Raw genomic sequence first — 17,226 nt, 5'->3', positions numbered from 1 at the left:
AAAATAAAATTTCAAAGTCCTCAATAAAACAAACAAAAGTCTTATGAAATATGTATAAAAAGTTCTTAATAAAACTATAAAAAAAAAAATATAATGGCTCAATAGAATAAAATAAGCATTTAAGGACTCAAAAGAATAAAATGGAAGATTCAAGGACTTAATAATGGATTTTACCTTCAATTTTCAAAATAAAGATTGATGTCCTTATTGAAACAAAAGTTAATAATTTATGAACTGAAATATGAATTTTGCCCTTATTAGACGTGAACTATAAAATAATTTGTTTAACCTGTTTAAATTTTCTAAGTCAAAATAGATATTTATATGATATAAGCACATTTAAAATTATTTTAAACATGTTTAAACATAATAGTTATACAAAATATAAATAATATATTAAATAAAAATATAATTAAAATAACATATAATAACCCATTGATTGATTCGAAACGTTTACTCTTATATGATAAGAAAATAAAATATCCATATAATGTAAGTCTAGAATATTAATTTATCATGTCTTACATAAAATTTCAATACCAAAATAGTATGGCCCCGAAGAAAGAAAATGGAGAAGACTTTTGTTTATGTTACATTTATATTCATGAGGTGGAAATTACCCGTCAAAATTGGGGGCAAAACGAATTTTCGATTGAAGTGAATTAGGTATTGCCAATTTACCATCTCTACCTCCTTTTATTTGTGGTAGAGGTGAAAAAAAAAAAAAGAGAAATTATTTTTTCCGATGGCAAGTTTTAAATCACATTGCAGTATTATATATATATATATATATATATATATATATATATAAAGAATGCTAGTAACACTTTTTCTTAAATACTTTTTTAGATAATTATTTTTATTAATTTATTTTATTTAAATTTTCAATTAAATAACTTGCTATCTAATTAACGAGTTAAACTAATTTTATATTTTTTAATAAATAAAAATAAAATAAATTTATTTACTAACGATCAATTTTAGAAATATCTCATTATGTAAATTTTTAGTTTTAAAAATTTTAAATAGATTATATTTTTATATAAATTATTTTAAAAGTATAAAAATTATTAAAAATAAAAAATATTATTATTTATGTAATAAAATAATTTTAAAATATGAAATTCACATAGTAAATTTTAAATTATAATATATTGAATATGTGAAAGAAATTTATCTTTTCGTTAGTAAATAAATTTATTTTACTTATATTTACTAAGAAGAAATATAAAATAAATTTAATTTATTAAATAGGTAAAGTTAATAAAAAAATAATTGTCTAAGAGAGTCTTACTAAAGAAAAGTGTTACTATTTATATACATATATATAATATAAAATGGGAAATTCAACTGCCCTGAAGAATTTAGCAAAGGACAAAACACAAAACTTATGCATACAAGTTTCAAAAATAGATTTATAAAATCATTCTTTAATGGTTGACTCTGATAGGTAGGGTGAGGCTGAAAGGTCCACCTTAATTCACTTATCCCATCAAACCATTACAACAAAGACAAACAACACACTAAATGAAAATCACAGCTACCGTAGATGCCAAAGTCCAACACATTAATCACCGTACGAAAATGTATGCAAGAATTGCAAGGACTGGCTACTACCCTCTCTGTTTAGCATGAGTTTTAATAGTAAATAACTTTCTAAATACAATTTATGAGGTGGTGACCCATTGTACATCCTTACAGGGTCACGGAATTCTCATCAAAGTCAACGTAGAAAATATTATTCTATTATCCCAATTAAATTTCTATTTCTAGCTCGAAGCTTCACAAATTTGTGTTTGAATTTGCTAATTAGGGGTCATTAATTAACACTCCAACCTAACTAATTAAATTGGTTTTCAAAAGAGCAGCTATAGCTGTTACTTGATGCACAATCTCTCAAGAAATTTACTAACAGTGAGCTCACTATTCAAATTTGATATTAAAGTTTTGGTATTAATTTTATACCCTTTCTCAGAGTGAATAAAGAATTTTGAATTGAATTTTAAGTCTTAATATATGTAAGTAGGAATCAAGTCTTCTCTTCTTTTGTATTTATATGTATTTATTTATAGAAATTTTTTATTTATTTCTAATATATACGCTACAATTATAAGAGAATGATACGCATGTATCAGTATTTTTAAAATATATTTTATTATTTAAAGTTAATAAATATATGACAATTATCTAACGATTTAATATATAAAATAAAATATACACTAAAATTAAGTAATATATTTTCTTTCTTTATTGAGTTTACGAATAATGGTAGATTCATTCTATTCAAAGAAAATTATTTTGACTTAGATTTATACAGACTTCCAACAAAATATTTTTAAAAGAAAAATGAAATATCTAAAGTTCAACATGGCACGTAGGCGTCACAACTCTCTCTTCATCTACTCCACTCTCTCATATCCTACATAAAAACCTTTCTCTTACAATACTCACTTCTTATCACTTTCTTTTGGCTTCTTCTTGTGCGAGTTAGTAGTGGCTACAAGTAGTACATATATTCTTCTTCTTCTTCCTCTTACTGATGAACAACTAAATTGAGTTGGCAAAAGCAACAATAATAGTATAATAATAATAATGGAAGAAGTAAAGGAGAACTGGGTTATTAATGGGTCTGAAGATGAGCTTATTGTAAGAGAGCTTCTTGATGATGAGTCTCCTTTCTTTCTTTTGCCAAATGAACTTCCTCTTCAATCCAAACTCACATCTCCAGATGACCATACTAATCGCCTCATCTCCACAGTCTATTCTGGGCCAACAATTCATGATATTGAGAATGCTTTATCGTTCACAGCAAGCCACAAGGATCACTCCCAGGCAATTTCACAAGCCAGGTTTGCTCTCAATCTCATTTTTATATAATTTTTATACAAGGGGTCACAATCTCCTTGTACTGATGAATTTCCTGTTATAATGACTTTGAAGCTAATTGTTCCTCCTTGTTACAGAATTTCGATATTGGAAAAGGGTCTGGGATTGAGTAAGACTGATAATAACAAGTATACTCTGAAACTCAAGACCTGTGGCAATGGGATGGCTGATGATGGTTATAAATGGAGAAAGTATGGCCAAAAATCTATTAAGAACAGTCCATTTCCTAGGTAACTGCTATTAAACTATTCTATTTTTATCTCATAGTTAACATAACCTTTTTTTTTTTAAATATGTATCCAAGCTCACCCACGTTGATTAAAAAAGAAAGAAAGAATAGTAATAATCATCATCATAGTGACATAAAGTTTGACCTGAAGAAACACCTTTTTTTTTGTTATCCTGGTAATAGAGTTCTCTCATTTTTCAAGTCAATGCCAGTAAAAAAAAGTTACAAATTTACCCATTAGGTTAATTTGACATTAAAATTAATTCTATGCTTCCTTCATTTTCATGTGCATCTCAAAAGAAAGGAATCTTTTTATTATTGTCCCTGAATCGTCTCTTTCATTCTTCTTATGGTAACCTGTGATAATGTTCTACCACACCTCACGTGCATTTTGGCCACCTTCCTATGTAGTAAAACATTATTCATTTATGATTGCTGTGCATTCATTTGGGTGAATAGCAATTGACAATACTATCGTCAAGCATGTGTAAATGAACAGTTTGGCATGCCTTGGTTCTTTCTTGAAAGAAGTTTACCATGACTTAACAAAGAATATTTTTGAAAATAAATGTTTGATATGCCAGGATTGAATTAATGGAGCATTCGCTGTACAATAAAAGATAATTATTCCTTTACATTCATTATAAAAGTTATAGCATGTAGAAAGAAGAGGTTTTCATCAAAATAAAATCATTTCTTTTAATTCATACTTATCATAAATATTTAATCTATTATAATATTTTTATACCGGAATGCATACGCAAACACTTAAATTTTAATCATTTAATTTTTTGAACACTTTATTTTTAATTTGATTTAAAAAAAATCTGAATTCTATTTTTCAAAACCTTTTAAATGCCTTTGATTTTTTTATTCAATGCAACAGACATCTTAGTTTTATTTTTTAAATAACTTTTACATATGTATGCATATTATATATAGGCATTTTGAATAAACCTATATGTCAAAGAGTATTGAAATATCACAGGAAATTAAGTTGAAATGTGTATCAAATTATATCAAAAATTAAAATGTTATGAAATATTCATTTGGCCTATTTTTATTTCCATCTATTTTCCAATGTCACTGTTGCATTAATTGGTACTCTTCTTTAACTTATTTGCAAAAAAGGGTCAGAACAGAAGAGAGGCATAGAAGAATGATATGACATCTTAGTTGACTTATAAGATGTGGACTTGGGGACCTTCCTAATGTATTCAACTTAGAATTTAAAGCATGATATATATATATTATGAACTGTTTCATTATCACTTTGTGTTAAATTAATTTACTTCTGAACTTGTAATCAGCTTTTGGACTTACATTTACCTTAATTAGTGACAGTAAAATACATTAATTACACAGTAATTAATTAACCCCTCCGCCGAGTTAAGTATGTGGGCAGTGTACTAAATGATCCATAATTTTTATAACATTGATAGTGGGTTTCAGTATTACTGCTAAAGGTTGGTGTTACACCTAATACTTTGTCATTATTCATTCATCAATTCTGCTCATCCATAGCATTACATTGAATTAGCAATTTAATTGTTAGACATTTATCCTGAAATAAATGGTAGCTGGTTTGAAAATGCAGTTGGCAAGACCATTTTAAAATTTACTTTTAAAGAAAAACAGGTATATTAAGTATAATATTTGATAAAAATAATTATTAAAAATAAAAAATAATATTGTTAATAAAAAAAAGTAGACATGTTCTTTAACACCCAACAACAATCCTAAGATGCAATGAAAGTAAAATAAAATGACATATTTTCTTTTGGTTGTTGACATTTTTGTTATGGTAACAGGAGCTATTACAGATGCACAAACCCAAGATGCAGTGCCAAAAAGCAGGTAGAAAGATCAAGTGAGGATCAAGACACACTTGTAATCACTTATGAAGGACTCCATTTACATTTTGCTTACCCATATTTTCTAGTAGACCAAGCTAATCATCTTAAGCCCCCATTAAAAAAGCCCAAGAAGAGCACATCAAAAGCTGAAGAAACCCAACAAACACAAGAGGATGAGGCCCAAGAATGTCCATCACAAGAAGCAAGTGCAACCCTAACTAGCTCACTTGATGACTGCCCACAAGGATCAGGAGGTCCTCAGGGCCTGCTTGAAGATGTGGTTCCTTTCATGATCAGGAATCCATCAAACACTAACAATATTGCATCTTCCATGTCTTCTTGTTCGCCTCCTACTTCACCTTCTTCCCTGTCTTGGTCCCCTATTCAATCCCATTCATGTTTTGATTTTGGCATAAGCACTAGTATTAGCCATTAGGTGAATGAATGTACAATTATATGTGTGGGTCGAAAGCCCCACAACCCCTCTACTTTTTGGTTTGTTATGGATGATAATAGTTTGTTCTAATAATGTAAAATTTTATTAATTAGATATACATTTCATTAATTACAAAGCTATATTCTTTAGTTATGCTGGTTTATGGTGCATCGTCAAATCATAAATAAGACGAATTACAATAATTGTAATGCACATAATACTTATATTATTTATCATTAGAAATGGTGAACAATCGATCGGTTCAATTCAGTTTTGATAAAAATTGAATAATTAAATATTTTAATTTTATTAATTGATCAATAATGATAAAAAGTATTTAAATATATAAATAAATATATTTTTATATCAAATAAATTAATTTTTATATAGACAAATAAATAAATAATATTTTAAATATTAATAAAAATTTCGGTTGATTAGATTTTGGGTAAAAACTAAACCGAACCAGTTTTAGAAATAATCAAATTTCAGTTTAGTTTAGTCGTATTAATAAAATTAGCAACTTTGCCTGCACATTGCGCGATTAGTATAATTTAAATATTAATAAAATAATTTAAGACATTCAAATTTTATCATATGATTATATATTAAATAAAAAATTTCATATATTGATAAGAATTTGTTATATTAATTATAAAATTTTAATATCAATAAAAACAAATCAAATTATTATTTCAATCAGTATTTATTCTAAAAAGATAAATATTAACTATTTATTAAAATTATTGTAGCTAAATTTTTGATAAAACATAATATACTAAAAAAGATATATTGTTACTTATTTATGCTTGAAGAAAAATGATTATTTTTATTACCTTTAACAATACAAAAATAAATTATACAATATCATTAATATTACATGTATAATTTTTAATTTTGAACACATCAAAAAGGATTGTAGCTAATCATCTGTACTTGATAGAAATAATTGTTTATAATATATATATATATATATATATATATTAAATTGCATTATATTGTATTAGTTTGGTGAGATAATAATTCTCATGTGGCATCATGGTATATTAAATTTTAATTATAAATAATTTATTAATTTTCAAAATTTTTTAAATATCTTTATAAGATCCCATCTTTTTTTGGATGTATTAATTCTAATCATATTATTTTAAAAATATTTTTTAATATTTTTAACATAAAGCAAATAATTAATTAAAACTATGCTTTACTTTGTGTATCTATTGCATAAATAAAATAGCATATTCAAAAATAGAATCAAATTAATAACCATGTAATCATCATCAGAATTTCATATTATCAAAGTAAAAACCAGGTGATTGATGGTCTAAGAATCATAAAAATTATACTAATAGGAGCTAAAGAAAAATAAAAAAATTTAATTTTTGAATGTTAAACGGAATAAGGCATGAAAAATAAGTAAAGAGATCTCTAATAATGACCCAAGGTTTCTTATGTGATGTGGATAACTAACTACTAACAATTTTGTTTAGTATTATTATTCTTAACAAGTAATATTTAATTATCATTGATGCATATAAATAAAGATGAATGCATGAGTGTAAAGATGGATTCAAGAGTTAAGGACTTAAATACTCGAGTCAATATGACCATTAAGATAAAATCATGAAGTAATAAAGATGACAAGAGTAATATAATATATAAGCGCAAAGCAAATAGCATGTGGAGTCAAAAAAAACTCATGTGAACAAGTATGATCTCCATGGAATAAATCGATTGCTAAAGTTTGAAGAATAAACTTATTACTTGGAAGAGTTTATGAGGGCAAAGCCATATATGGATGGATAGCTACATTAGTCCACTTTCAGGAACAAAAATTAGAATAATTTTTGGAGCTAGAAAAATTGAGTTTTGGATTTTTGGGTAAATTATGCTCAAGCTGTCATATCGGATTGCAGCATATAAGATTAATTAGAATTAGTGACATTATTTTTATAGGAGGAATTCTAATATGCCTTTCTCCAGATTTATAGTCCTAGGAGTATAGTTTCATATGGAAAAGGTCTTACATCAATCCAAAGTGTATGGAAAGCGAAATGGCCGAAATACTGAAGCATGTCCAAAGTGCCAAGACTAGATGAGCAATAAAATGTTCTGATTTTTTGAAGTATGAAGACTACTGATTTTTTAAATGGTCACGCCCGTGACTAAACAATAGAAAATCCACAAAAGCATTCAGAGCCAACCTTCCCACTCGTGAAAGTAGACTTTCACGACCATGAACAAATCTTTCTAGGCCATGAAAAAAAGAATCCGAGCTGTGAACAAAGATTTATGCCCGTGAAGAACTTTTTGCTCACAAGTCCAGTAGCTTTCAGGGCCAAAGTTCACAGCCGTGAAAGAAGACATTCTTGGTCATGAAAGCCAAAATTTCCAGCCATGAAGAATTGTTCATGGCAATGATGGGTTGTAGTTTTCAAATATGTTTTTTGTGCCGAGGCTTCACGGTCGTGAAGGATTGTTCTCACCCGCGAAGCTGCATTTAAGAAGGTCGTTAAAATGGCTATATTTTTATTTAATGAAGGTAATAACGTCTTTATTTCACCTAGGACTATTTAAGCTTCATTTTTAATGGTTCTAGGTCAAGCAAGAGCATTGACTTGAGCCTCCTATTATAATATCTCTCAATAAACTTTATTTATTCATTAAATTCATTTTGTATTGAAGATTCAAAAGAGGGCTTGAATCATTGAGTAGTTGAGTGATTGATATATATATTCAAAGTTCAAAAAGGTTAGGTTGAGCATTTTGGTAAGGGATTGATTACTCTTGTAACTAAGACTAAAAAGTTTAGATTAGGTTAGAGTTTGAGCCTTGAGAAAACACTTGGGTTAGAGTGTTAGCTATTAGAACACTTATAAGAAACTTGAGTGTGAGCTTGGAAACACTTGAGTTTGATCTCGCACTCATAAAAGGATCATTGATAGTGAAAATCTCAAGTACAGCTTGAGGAGTGGATGTAGGCAGGAGTTGGCTGAACCACTACAAACTCTTGAGTTTGATTTTCTCTTCCCTAAGCTCTTTTATTTTACTTGTGTTTACTTTATTGCTTACATTATCATATTGAATTGGTTAATTGCTTCCGCTAATATTATTTTTACTACTAAAAATTTTTAGTTAAAATTGATTCTTGTAAACAACCAATTCACCCCTCCCCCATTTTGGTTGCCATAAGGTATTTCATTAATTTTAAGAGTCCAACCTTTTATGCTTTGATTTATCATTTGATCTTACAATATTAACAAATAGACAATATAACGTCATATCTTTTGGTAATTAGTTTGCATCTTAAGGAAAAAGCCTCAAATTTGAATTTCTTATGAACTCTATAACCACATTACAACATATAAATATTATAATTTGCAACAATTGAGTTTCAGATTTTGAAACATGTCAATTCCTGTAGAATTTTTATGGGAGATACTTGCAAAGTTACCTATCAAGTCTTTGATAAGATTCAAGAGTGTCTGTAAATTTTTCCACTCCATATCATCGACCCAGAATATTGTGAAATTGCACTCTAGACCAAGTAGATTGTCGTTGGTTACGTATAGTTCCGAATTGGAATACGTAACCATTGAAGCACTTTTAGAAAATAACAATGTCAACCATGTAATAAAGACTCTTGATGTTCCTTAGAACAAAGATTTGCCATATGGCATTGGTTTCTTTTTGCATGGTTCATGCAACAGTTTGATATGTTTAAGTGTAGATGAGTGGTTAATTTTAACAAAATAAATAGTTTAGATGATTGGTTTAATTTAGATGGTGCATGCACTATTGTTGCAAAATTTTATTTATGGAACCCAACAATAGGAGATTTTATGATATTGCCTACAACATCTAATGTTTCTAATGATTATAACAACAGTTTTGGTTAAAATAAATCCATTGATGATTACAAGGTGGTGGCAGTAGATTATGACAGAATGTCATACGATTCTCAAAAAAAGAGAATTTATAATTTTCTCTCGAAACAAATTCTTGGAGAAGGAAAGAGATTTAGGATTTGAAATACGACAATATTCAATCTGAAGAAAGGTTCCTCTGCAATGGTGCTCTTTAGTCGATTACTTGTTCTAAAACCCATGGGAGGTCTGTTTTGGCCTATAATTTGGCAAAGGAGGAAATGGTGGAGCTACCGCAACCAGATACTAATAATGTATTATATGATGTAACCACCATTGACGACAAGATTTTTCTATGCTATGAGCTATCTAATCGGAGTTGGAGTCGGAGCTATGAGATGTGGATGATGAGGGAGTACGGTGTAAAAGCCTCTTAGACCAAGTTGACGGCTAATAAGGTGGATAGGAAACTATCCCAAATGGTACCATAACTATTTAGTATATATCTAATTGGTACCAGTTTTTTAATTTTTTTCCAATTGGTAACTAACCTTTAATTTTCATTTCAATTAGGGGTAGAAAAGGGCTTTCCAGCCAATTTAATATGATATGGCAATCAGAATATTTAAATCCCTCAAATCATCGACACATCAGTATATATTATTACTACCTCAATCCATAATATTGTAAATTACTATTTTTACCTAAACTTAAAAACCCTAAGTTGTCCATCCCTTATCATCTCTCTCTTTGTAATTGATTTATGTTAATCCCTAAATTAAAGTAAACAATCAACAACTATTTTGCACATATAGATATGGAGGATGAATCAAGTGAGTTGCTTGATGCTAGAGATATAATTGCTAGAATGCAAGTTTCTCGTTATGTTTGTGGTAATCGGCCTCGTTTGAGAATCTTAAGGACTGAAAAAAAATCCTAGTCCTAAATTTTGGGGATGCCCTTACACTAATGTAAGTTAGTTGAAATTGGTTGTATTTTCTTACAATATTTGTGTTTTGAAAGAGTTTCCTTTTTGTTTGAAGGCTTCTAGTTGCAAATTTTTATGTGGCATGATGAATGGGTTAATGAGAGGAATTTAATAGTGCTAACAAAGCTTAGGAGGCTAAATTCATTCATGGAGAGGTTTTAGACTGAATTTACGGTGTTGCTTCAAGTGAGGACTCAAGGGCGTTGAAGATGGAAAGTAATATCCTAAAATCGAAGTTGGAAAATATAACAAATGTTGTGGGGGAAATGAAGGGAAGAAGGGACTTATTTAGATTAGGTTTTATGCGATGGCTGGTTTATTTGTGTGAAATATGTATTATCTTAAGATTTAATGAAGTGTTTTGTACTAGTTATGAGCCAGAATTAGCAATTGGGTATGCGTAGCATGTTATGAACTAGTATTTTGTATTGGTTCTATATTTTATCATTTTACTTTGATATGAATGAAATTGCTCCTGTTTTCACCTAATGTTTGAATTTAGTCATCTAACAAATCTATAATTTAATCATATAACATAACTGAATAAGAAAAATGAGACAGATATGTTAACAGCAAAATGGAATGGTCCATTCATTAATAAAATAATTGGGACCATAAAATATATTCATTGTTGGATTCTTGTGTAATAAAATATGCTAAACATATCAAAATACATAAATAAATCTTTCTGAAAAGTACAAGACCATCAAAGAATCTTTAAACCAGAAAAGACACGTCACAAAACAATAAAGGTATGCCACCAACCAAGAAAACAGTCAAGTAGTGAGTATTTAAAACAAAATATAGGTCCCCGCATGGTTGTCATCTTGCAAAAACCTAATATGGAGGCAAACAAGATTTCTTGTCTTTCCCTTTCTCTTCACAAGCCTTCTTTTTTGGAGGTGCTTCCTTAAGCTTATCTTTTTCTTTTGTTTTAGGAGCAACTGTTTTTTGTTCAATTTTAAAGAGGGGCAATAGCTTTTGGAGCTGTTGTTAGAGATACTTGAGCTTGAGAAGCTTGCTTCATAGATCTAGCAAGTTGCTTCATAGAAGTAGGAGCTTGCTTCACATATCTTTCAGCTTGAAATTGTTGTTCTCTGCTCTTTTATGTTTCTTTGTATTTCATGTTAGTAGCTCTGTCCTTTGTTTTAAATTTTGTGGTAGTAGATGCCTTTTGGACTTGTCCTAATAGTTCATAAATGCTCTTCATGTGAGTTGGTGTCATAATTCCTGGATTATCAATCGTAAATTCTAGTGTCATCACATGTTGCAATTCAGATAAGTCCACCATATGCCTAGGCAGTACGTGTAGTAGCTTTGGTTGACTAATGTTAAGATTGGCAAGCTGTAGGAACAAAAATACATTTAGTGAGATGCTTTAACTAAGTAACTTAATATTTTATGCCTATGAGCTTGGGATAATGGGAGAGAGATTTTCTAAAGTAGAGGCAAGTAGTTCATCATGATTTAGAGGTGTAACTTCCTCTTGGTCTGGTGTTGTGTTAGTATTTTAAGCACTATTTTTTCTAGTAGTCTACTTTCTTTTAACTTTTCAATAATTTTTTTGCATTACAGATATATGGAATTATCGATACATTTTCTGTCACGACCCCATCCGTGGGCCCATGACCGACACTAGGGAATGGGTAGGCGTAAGGCCACCAAATCCTGTAGTAAGCCTGACACTCACTAACTCAAACCAACCTCAACTCAAATTTTACTATTATTAATATCACAATTTACAGTAACATTAAATTTTACACAATTAAATCGGTCTGCCAGAAGAATTAGGCGAGACCCGAAACTACAAAAAATTACCACTGATATCCCTACTATTACTACTGCGGAGAATCTAAGATTTACCAATTTACATACCAAATCAAACACCACCGGATGATGAAGGAGTCGGGTTACTGAATAAGAGTCGCGGGAAGACTAACAGTCACGAATATGAAAAACAGTAAATGGAGACTGTCACTCTCGAGAGTGAGCTAAAATCATATATCTAAAACAGTTTCAAACATCTCAATATCACATTATTTAACTTTAAAAATAATTAATAAATCATGCTAACTATACGTGTCATGCATGCTTACCCAAAAATAATTCCACATGCAACGGGACGGAGTACTTCAGTAGAACCTTAATCCCAACTCTAACATCTCGATTTATTTCAACACTTATGTTTCAACTAACCTCAACTCTAACATCTCAAACGTCTCATTCCAATAGGACTGGTGCCTAGAGAGCAAAGCTCGACCAAGGACCGTACCTCTAGTCCGGTCACTTAACTCTCAGCCTTAGCCTTTCGGCTCTCTTATCCAATAAGACTGGCGCACAGAGAGCATAGCTCGACCAGAGACCTTACCTCCAGTCTGGTCACTTAAATTTCCAAATAAGCCGGCACCCAGAGAGCAATGTTCGACCAGGGACCTTTACTCCGGCAACCACACTCTACTAAGCCTAGAGAGCGATGCTCGACCAGGGCAGATCCTAATCTTTCTTTCTTAAAACTTTACCTATTTGTCCTTTCTCTATCTCATCTCTCTCAGAGTTATACTGCAACACTCATCCAACTCCTATGTTCTACTGCCGTCCCATCCCGAGTCATCATGCATTATTAAAATTGGTGATAAAGGAAAAACATATTTAAATGGTAATTAAAAGCATCATACAAATAATAATAATAATAATTAAATGAAAGATTGAAATTGCAAATGAATAATCACAGTAACAAATCAAATTTTATGCATGACACATGCATAAGCGATATATGACTTTAACTCACAGATTTGGCGACCTCCTAACTCTCCTCTGGCGCCTCGGTTGGAGCGAGCCGAACAAATGGACTATCTAGTCACGGAAAATAATTTATCAAAACGCTGAAACAATCGATCATTAATCCTAGGTCTAGACTCCTAGGACTGACTGTCTAAGAATCTCGACTCGGGAGAATTCTACCGAAAATCCGGCAGAACCTCCCCTACAACACGGACATTACCCCCCGTAAAAACGGGTCCAGGACCTGCCAGAAAAACACTTCAAATATTTAACAATTCAAACAATAGGAGTCGGGTCCCCAAACTTCACTATTTTTCCCGACTCCGCCACACAGCACAAAAACACAACTATGGCAGGCAGTCCGACAAATAATTATTTTTGACTCACAAATATCATCAAATACTCAACACAATCAATAGACACACAAATTAAATCCAAGAATTCCAAAATTACGGGCCAGAGAAAAATTACCGAGACGCTCGGTCGCTCGGTCGACTCGCCTCCGGCCGCCGAAGTTCGATCGACGATCCAAACACACCATCGGACTCACAACGACGCGCTGATGACGATCCCCACTTCCGATTTTTCGATCTGACACCCGATCATCCGGAGAAATTTACGGACGATCTCGGCCGTCGATTTGCAAATGAAGTCCGATCGCCACGAGACTGGTGCCATTTCGAAGCTTGAGCTGAGAAGAGTCGGGATATGTTATCCGATCATCCATAGCTCGCCGAAAATGCCCAAAAACCTCGGCTGCTTCCATTTTCTCTCTCCACTGTGAACCTCTGTTTCCGGCCACCATTGTCTACACCGCCGCCGCAAAAACAAAGGTAAGGCCAAGAGGAGTCGATCGGCACCAAGATCAGCGACCACCGCCAAGCGGCCAAGGAAGCCATCTTCCTCTTCGCTCGCCCGTCAGTGTGCCATGACCCCCCGACGGATGGCCCCGACGCCGCAGCTCCTTCCTCCGCGCACTCCTCTCTCTCCCCCGACATCTCTCTTCCTTTTTCTTCTTCTTTCCCGATTTTCTTTCCCTTCAATATCGACATTTGACCCCTGAACTTTTTATTATTACAATTTAGTCCCTCAACTTCCTTAATTACTTACAATTTCATCTTGCAGAATTTCAATTTAACCCCTAAACTTTCCTTTATCCTTTCAATTAAGCCTCTAACTATTTAATTTGGGCCAAATTAGAATTATTGAAAATACACAATTACATAAATACCCCTGACCGACATATTTATTTACGAAAATACCAAACTCACAAATTTTCATTAAAACCCCATAAAAATAAAATTATACTTTCAATCCTTATTCCAAAATAAATTTCCAATTTAGTCCTAACACACAATTAAATTAAATAACCAATTTACTAATTATTTTCCAACTTAAATTTTAATACCACTAGTTAATTAAAATACAAATTTCTCCAAAATTCTGTTATAAAAACATCCTTTACAATTTCTTCCAAAATTTTCCAATATATATAATTTTATTTATACATATACATATACATTGGGGAAATATTAGAATAACCAAAAATATATTCTACCCTTTAAATAATTTACTTAATTAATTCTTAAAATCTCAACTAATTGGATATAGAAAAATAATTCATTTAATTGACTAACCTCATTAAATCATTTCAAATTAAACCAAATAAAAATAAGGTTAAATTAATTTAAATAAAAACTCATTTATTAATCATTATTAATATTATCTCTATTAAAGAAAAAAATTCATGTATTACATTCTCCCCCCCCTAACAAAAATTCGTCCTCGAATTTAAAAGAAAAGGGGCTTCACTCAAGACTGAAACTAATTAAGAACCTCTCATCTCCACTCGGCTTCTCGAGAACTTTTCCTCGGCAGAAATAAACTCAACCACAAGACTCATCGACAAAACCCTTAAACATAACTCGCGAACCTGAAAATTCGCGATCCTCACTTACTACTCCTTGGAAACCAAATCTTCACTTGCTTCCACGCACTAAGGGTCCAACACGAGCAAAAGATCGAAAATACACTTCCTCAACTCAGACTTACAAACAACAGGATTGACCTCAGAGAACATTACTTGGCAGCAAGTCCAACTTACATGCCACCTCACCAACCTGCCGACAAAACCAAGGGTCTCCATAACAAGAAGGGCCAACTGTGATCCTGCCAAAAATTCACTCACCAACTCCCTTTCTAATGACATGCCCCTTGCACGCGCAAAAAATTCTTAACATCCACATCACATCATCCTCGACATAACATCCATCTGATCGCATCAACCGACACAACCCATGCCATCTTGACACAAGATTCCTCTTTGACTAAAATCCAAAAGCCTCCTTTATAATCCAACATGGGGCTTACAGCTCCACAGACTTACTCTCTCAGCAACTCAGCTCGTCATCGAGAGAATTCCTAAGCTAACACAATTTACTTTGAAAAATTTACTTATTTATTTACTTTATAATCATCACTGATAAAGCTTTATCATCTTGGAAAAACACTTTTGTAAAATCATAAAATCTCCAGCCATTTCTCTTTATATAAAATTCTACAATATCGCCCACCAGGGTGATGATGCCCCTATCACCAAGGGTTGCAATGCATGATGTATGATGCATGCCTAACAGTGAAATGCCATAATGCATTCTTATGGGACTGGGCGCAATATTGTATTTTAAAATACTTGTTCTACTTAGAAAAATAAATAATGTTCGCTTAAGTTTCTCTGGATTCCGAGCATCCGAAAATACTCCTGCCACCTTTCTTAAGCTTCTTACAATCAGCAACTCAACCATAAAAGCTCTGACATCCGCTCGACTTCCCAGGAACTAACTTCGGCGCTACTCAATAAGGCGATGCCTGATGCGATGTGAGGCCCATGACACGATCGCAACCACGCTCAAAGATCGAAATAACAATCAAAGCTTCCAAAGGCGGATTGCACTAATCACTTGATGAAAACGGCACGAGTCTACCATGCTTCGGATCTTCCCATCGCTACAAAGCTCATTCTCAGCACAGTATCAAAGACAAGCTCACGAAAAAAGAATGACAGACTCTCTAATAGAGAAGCCTGAGACACTAGAGTCAATGAAAATAACAAGACAGACTTGATCCTAGCTCCACAGTACCAAGAAAAATCTTAACTTAGGTCGAAGGAAATCTAAACCTAAGCTCTGATACCAACTTTATCATGACCCCATCCGTGGGCCCGTGACCGACACTAGGGAATGGGTAGGCGTAAGGCCACCGAATCCCGTAGTAAGCCTGACACTCACTAACTCAAACCAACCTCAACTCAAATTGTACTATTATTATTATCACAATTTACAATAACATTAAATTTTACACAATTAAATCGGTATGCCCGAAGAATTAGTCGAGACCCGAAACTACAGAAAATTACCACTGATATCCCTATTATTACTACTGCGGAGAATCTAAGATTTACCAATTTACATACCAAATCAAACACCACCGGATGATGAAGGAGTCGGGTTACTGAATAAGAGTCGCGGGAAGACTAACAGTCACGAATATGAAAAACAGTAAATAGAGACTGTCACTCTCGAGAGTGAGCTAAAATTATATAACTAAAACAGTTTCAAACATCTCAATATCACATTATTTAGTTTTAAATATAATTAATAAATTATGCTAACCATACGTGTCATGCCATGCTTACCCAAAAATAATTCCACATGCAATGGGACGGAGTACTTCAGTAGAACCCTAATCCCAACTCTAACATCTCGATTTATTTCAACACTTATGTCTCAACTAACCTCAACTCTAACATCTCAAACCTCTCATTCCAACAGGACTAGCGCCTAGAGAGCAAAGCTCGACCAGGGACCTTACCTCCAGTCCGGTCACTTAACTCTCAGCCTTAGTCTTTCGGCTCTCTTATCCAATAAGACTGGCGCCCAAAGAGCATAGCTCGACCAGGGACCTTACCTCCAGTCCGGTCACTTAAATTTCCAAATAAGCCGGCGCCTAGAGAGCAATGCTCGACCAGGGACCTTTACTCCGGCAACCACACTCTACTAAGCCTAGAGAGCGATGCTCACCGTATGATCCTAATCTTTCTTTCTTAAAACTTTACCTATTTGTCCTTTCTCTATCTCATCTCTCTCAGAGTTATACTGCAACACTCATCCAACTCCTATGTTCTA

At 32.3% G+C, this 17,226-nt stretch overlaps 1 protein-coding gene across 1 annotated transcript; it reads left to right on the top strand.

Moving 5' to 3' along the window:
- Positions 1-2,384: 2,384 nt before the first annotated feature.
- On the top strand, positions 2,385-5,547 carry LOC8260247 (probable WRKY transcription factor 49). The gene is made up of 3 exons (XM_002530944.4): positions 2,385-2,849; positions 2,964-3,116; positions 4,927-5,547. Exons 1-3 carry the CDS (start codon positions 2,593-2,595, stop codon positions 5,405-5,407), a joined length of 891 nt encoding a protein of 296 aa, XP_002530990.1. The 5' UTR covers positions 2,385-2,592; the 3' UTR covers positions 5,408-5,547.
- Positions 5,548-17,226: the final 11,679 nt, after the last annotated feature.

This window comes from Ricinus communis, chromosome 10 (assembly GCF_019578655.1).
Source record: "Ricinus communis isolate WT05 ecotype wild-type chromosome 10, ASM1957865v1, whole genome shotgun sequence".
Taxonomy (NCBI): domain Eukaryota; kingdom Viridiplantae; phylum Streptophyta; class Magnoliopsida; order Malpighiales; family Euphorbiaceae; genus Ricinus; species Ricinus communis.
The sequence above is the reverse complement of the archived record's forward strand: the minus strand, read 5'-3'. Positions and strand labels throughout refer to the sequence as shown.

Bases quoted from the DNA above. Each gene is read 5' to 3' on its own strand.
- LOC8260247 (XM_002530944.4), top strand. From the start codon at position 2,593: ATGGAAGAAGTAAAGGAGAACTGGGTTATTAATGGGTCTGAAGATGAG. The intron at 2,850-2,963 runs GTTTGCTCTCAA...TCCTTGTTACAG, and splicing joins CAGGCAATTTCACAAGCCAG to AATTTCGATATTGGAAAAGG. The intron at 3,117-4,926 runs GTAACTGCTATT...TTATGGTAACAG, and splicing joins AAGAACAGTCCATTTCCTAG to GAGCTATTACAGATGCACAA.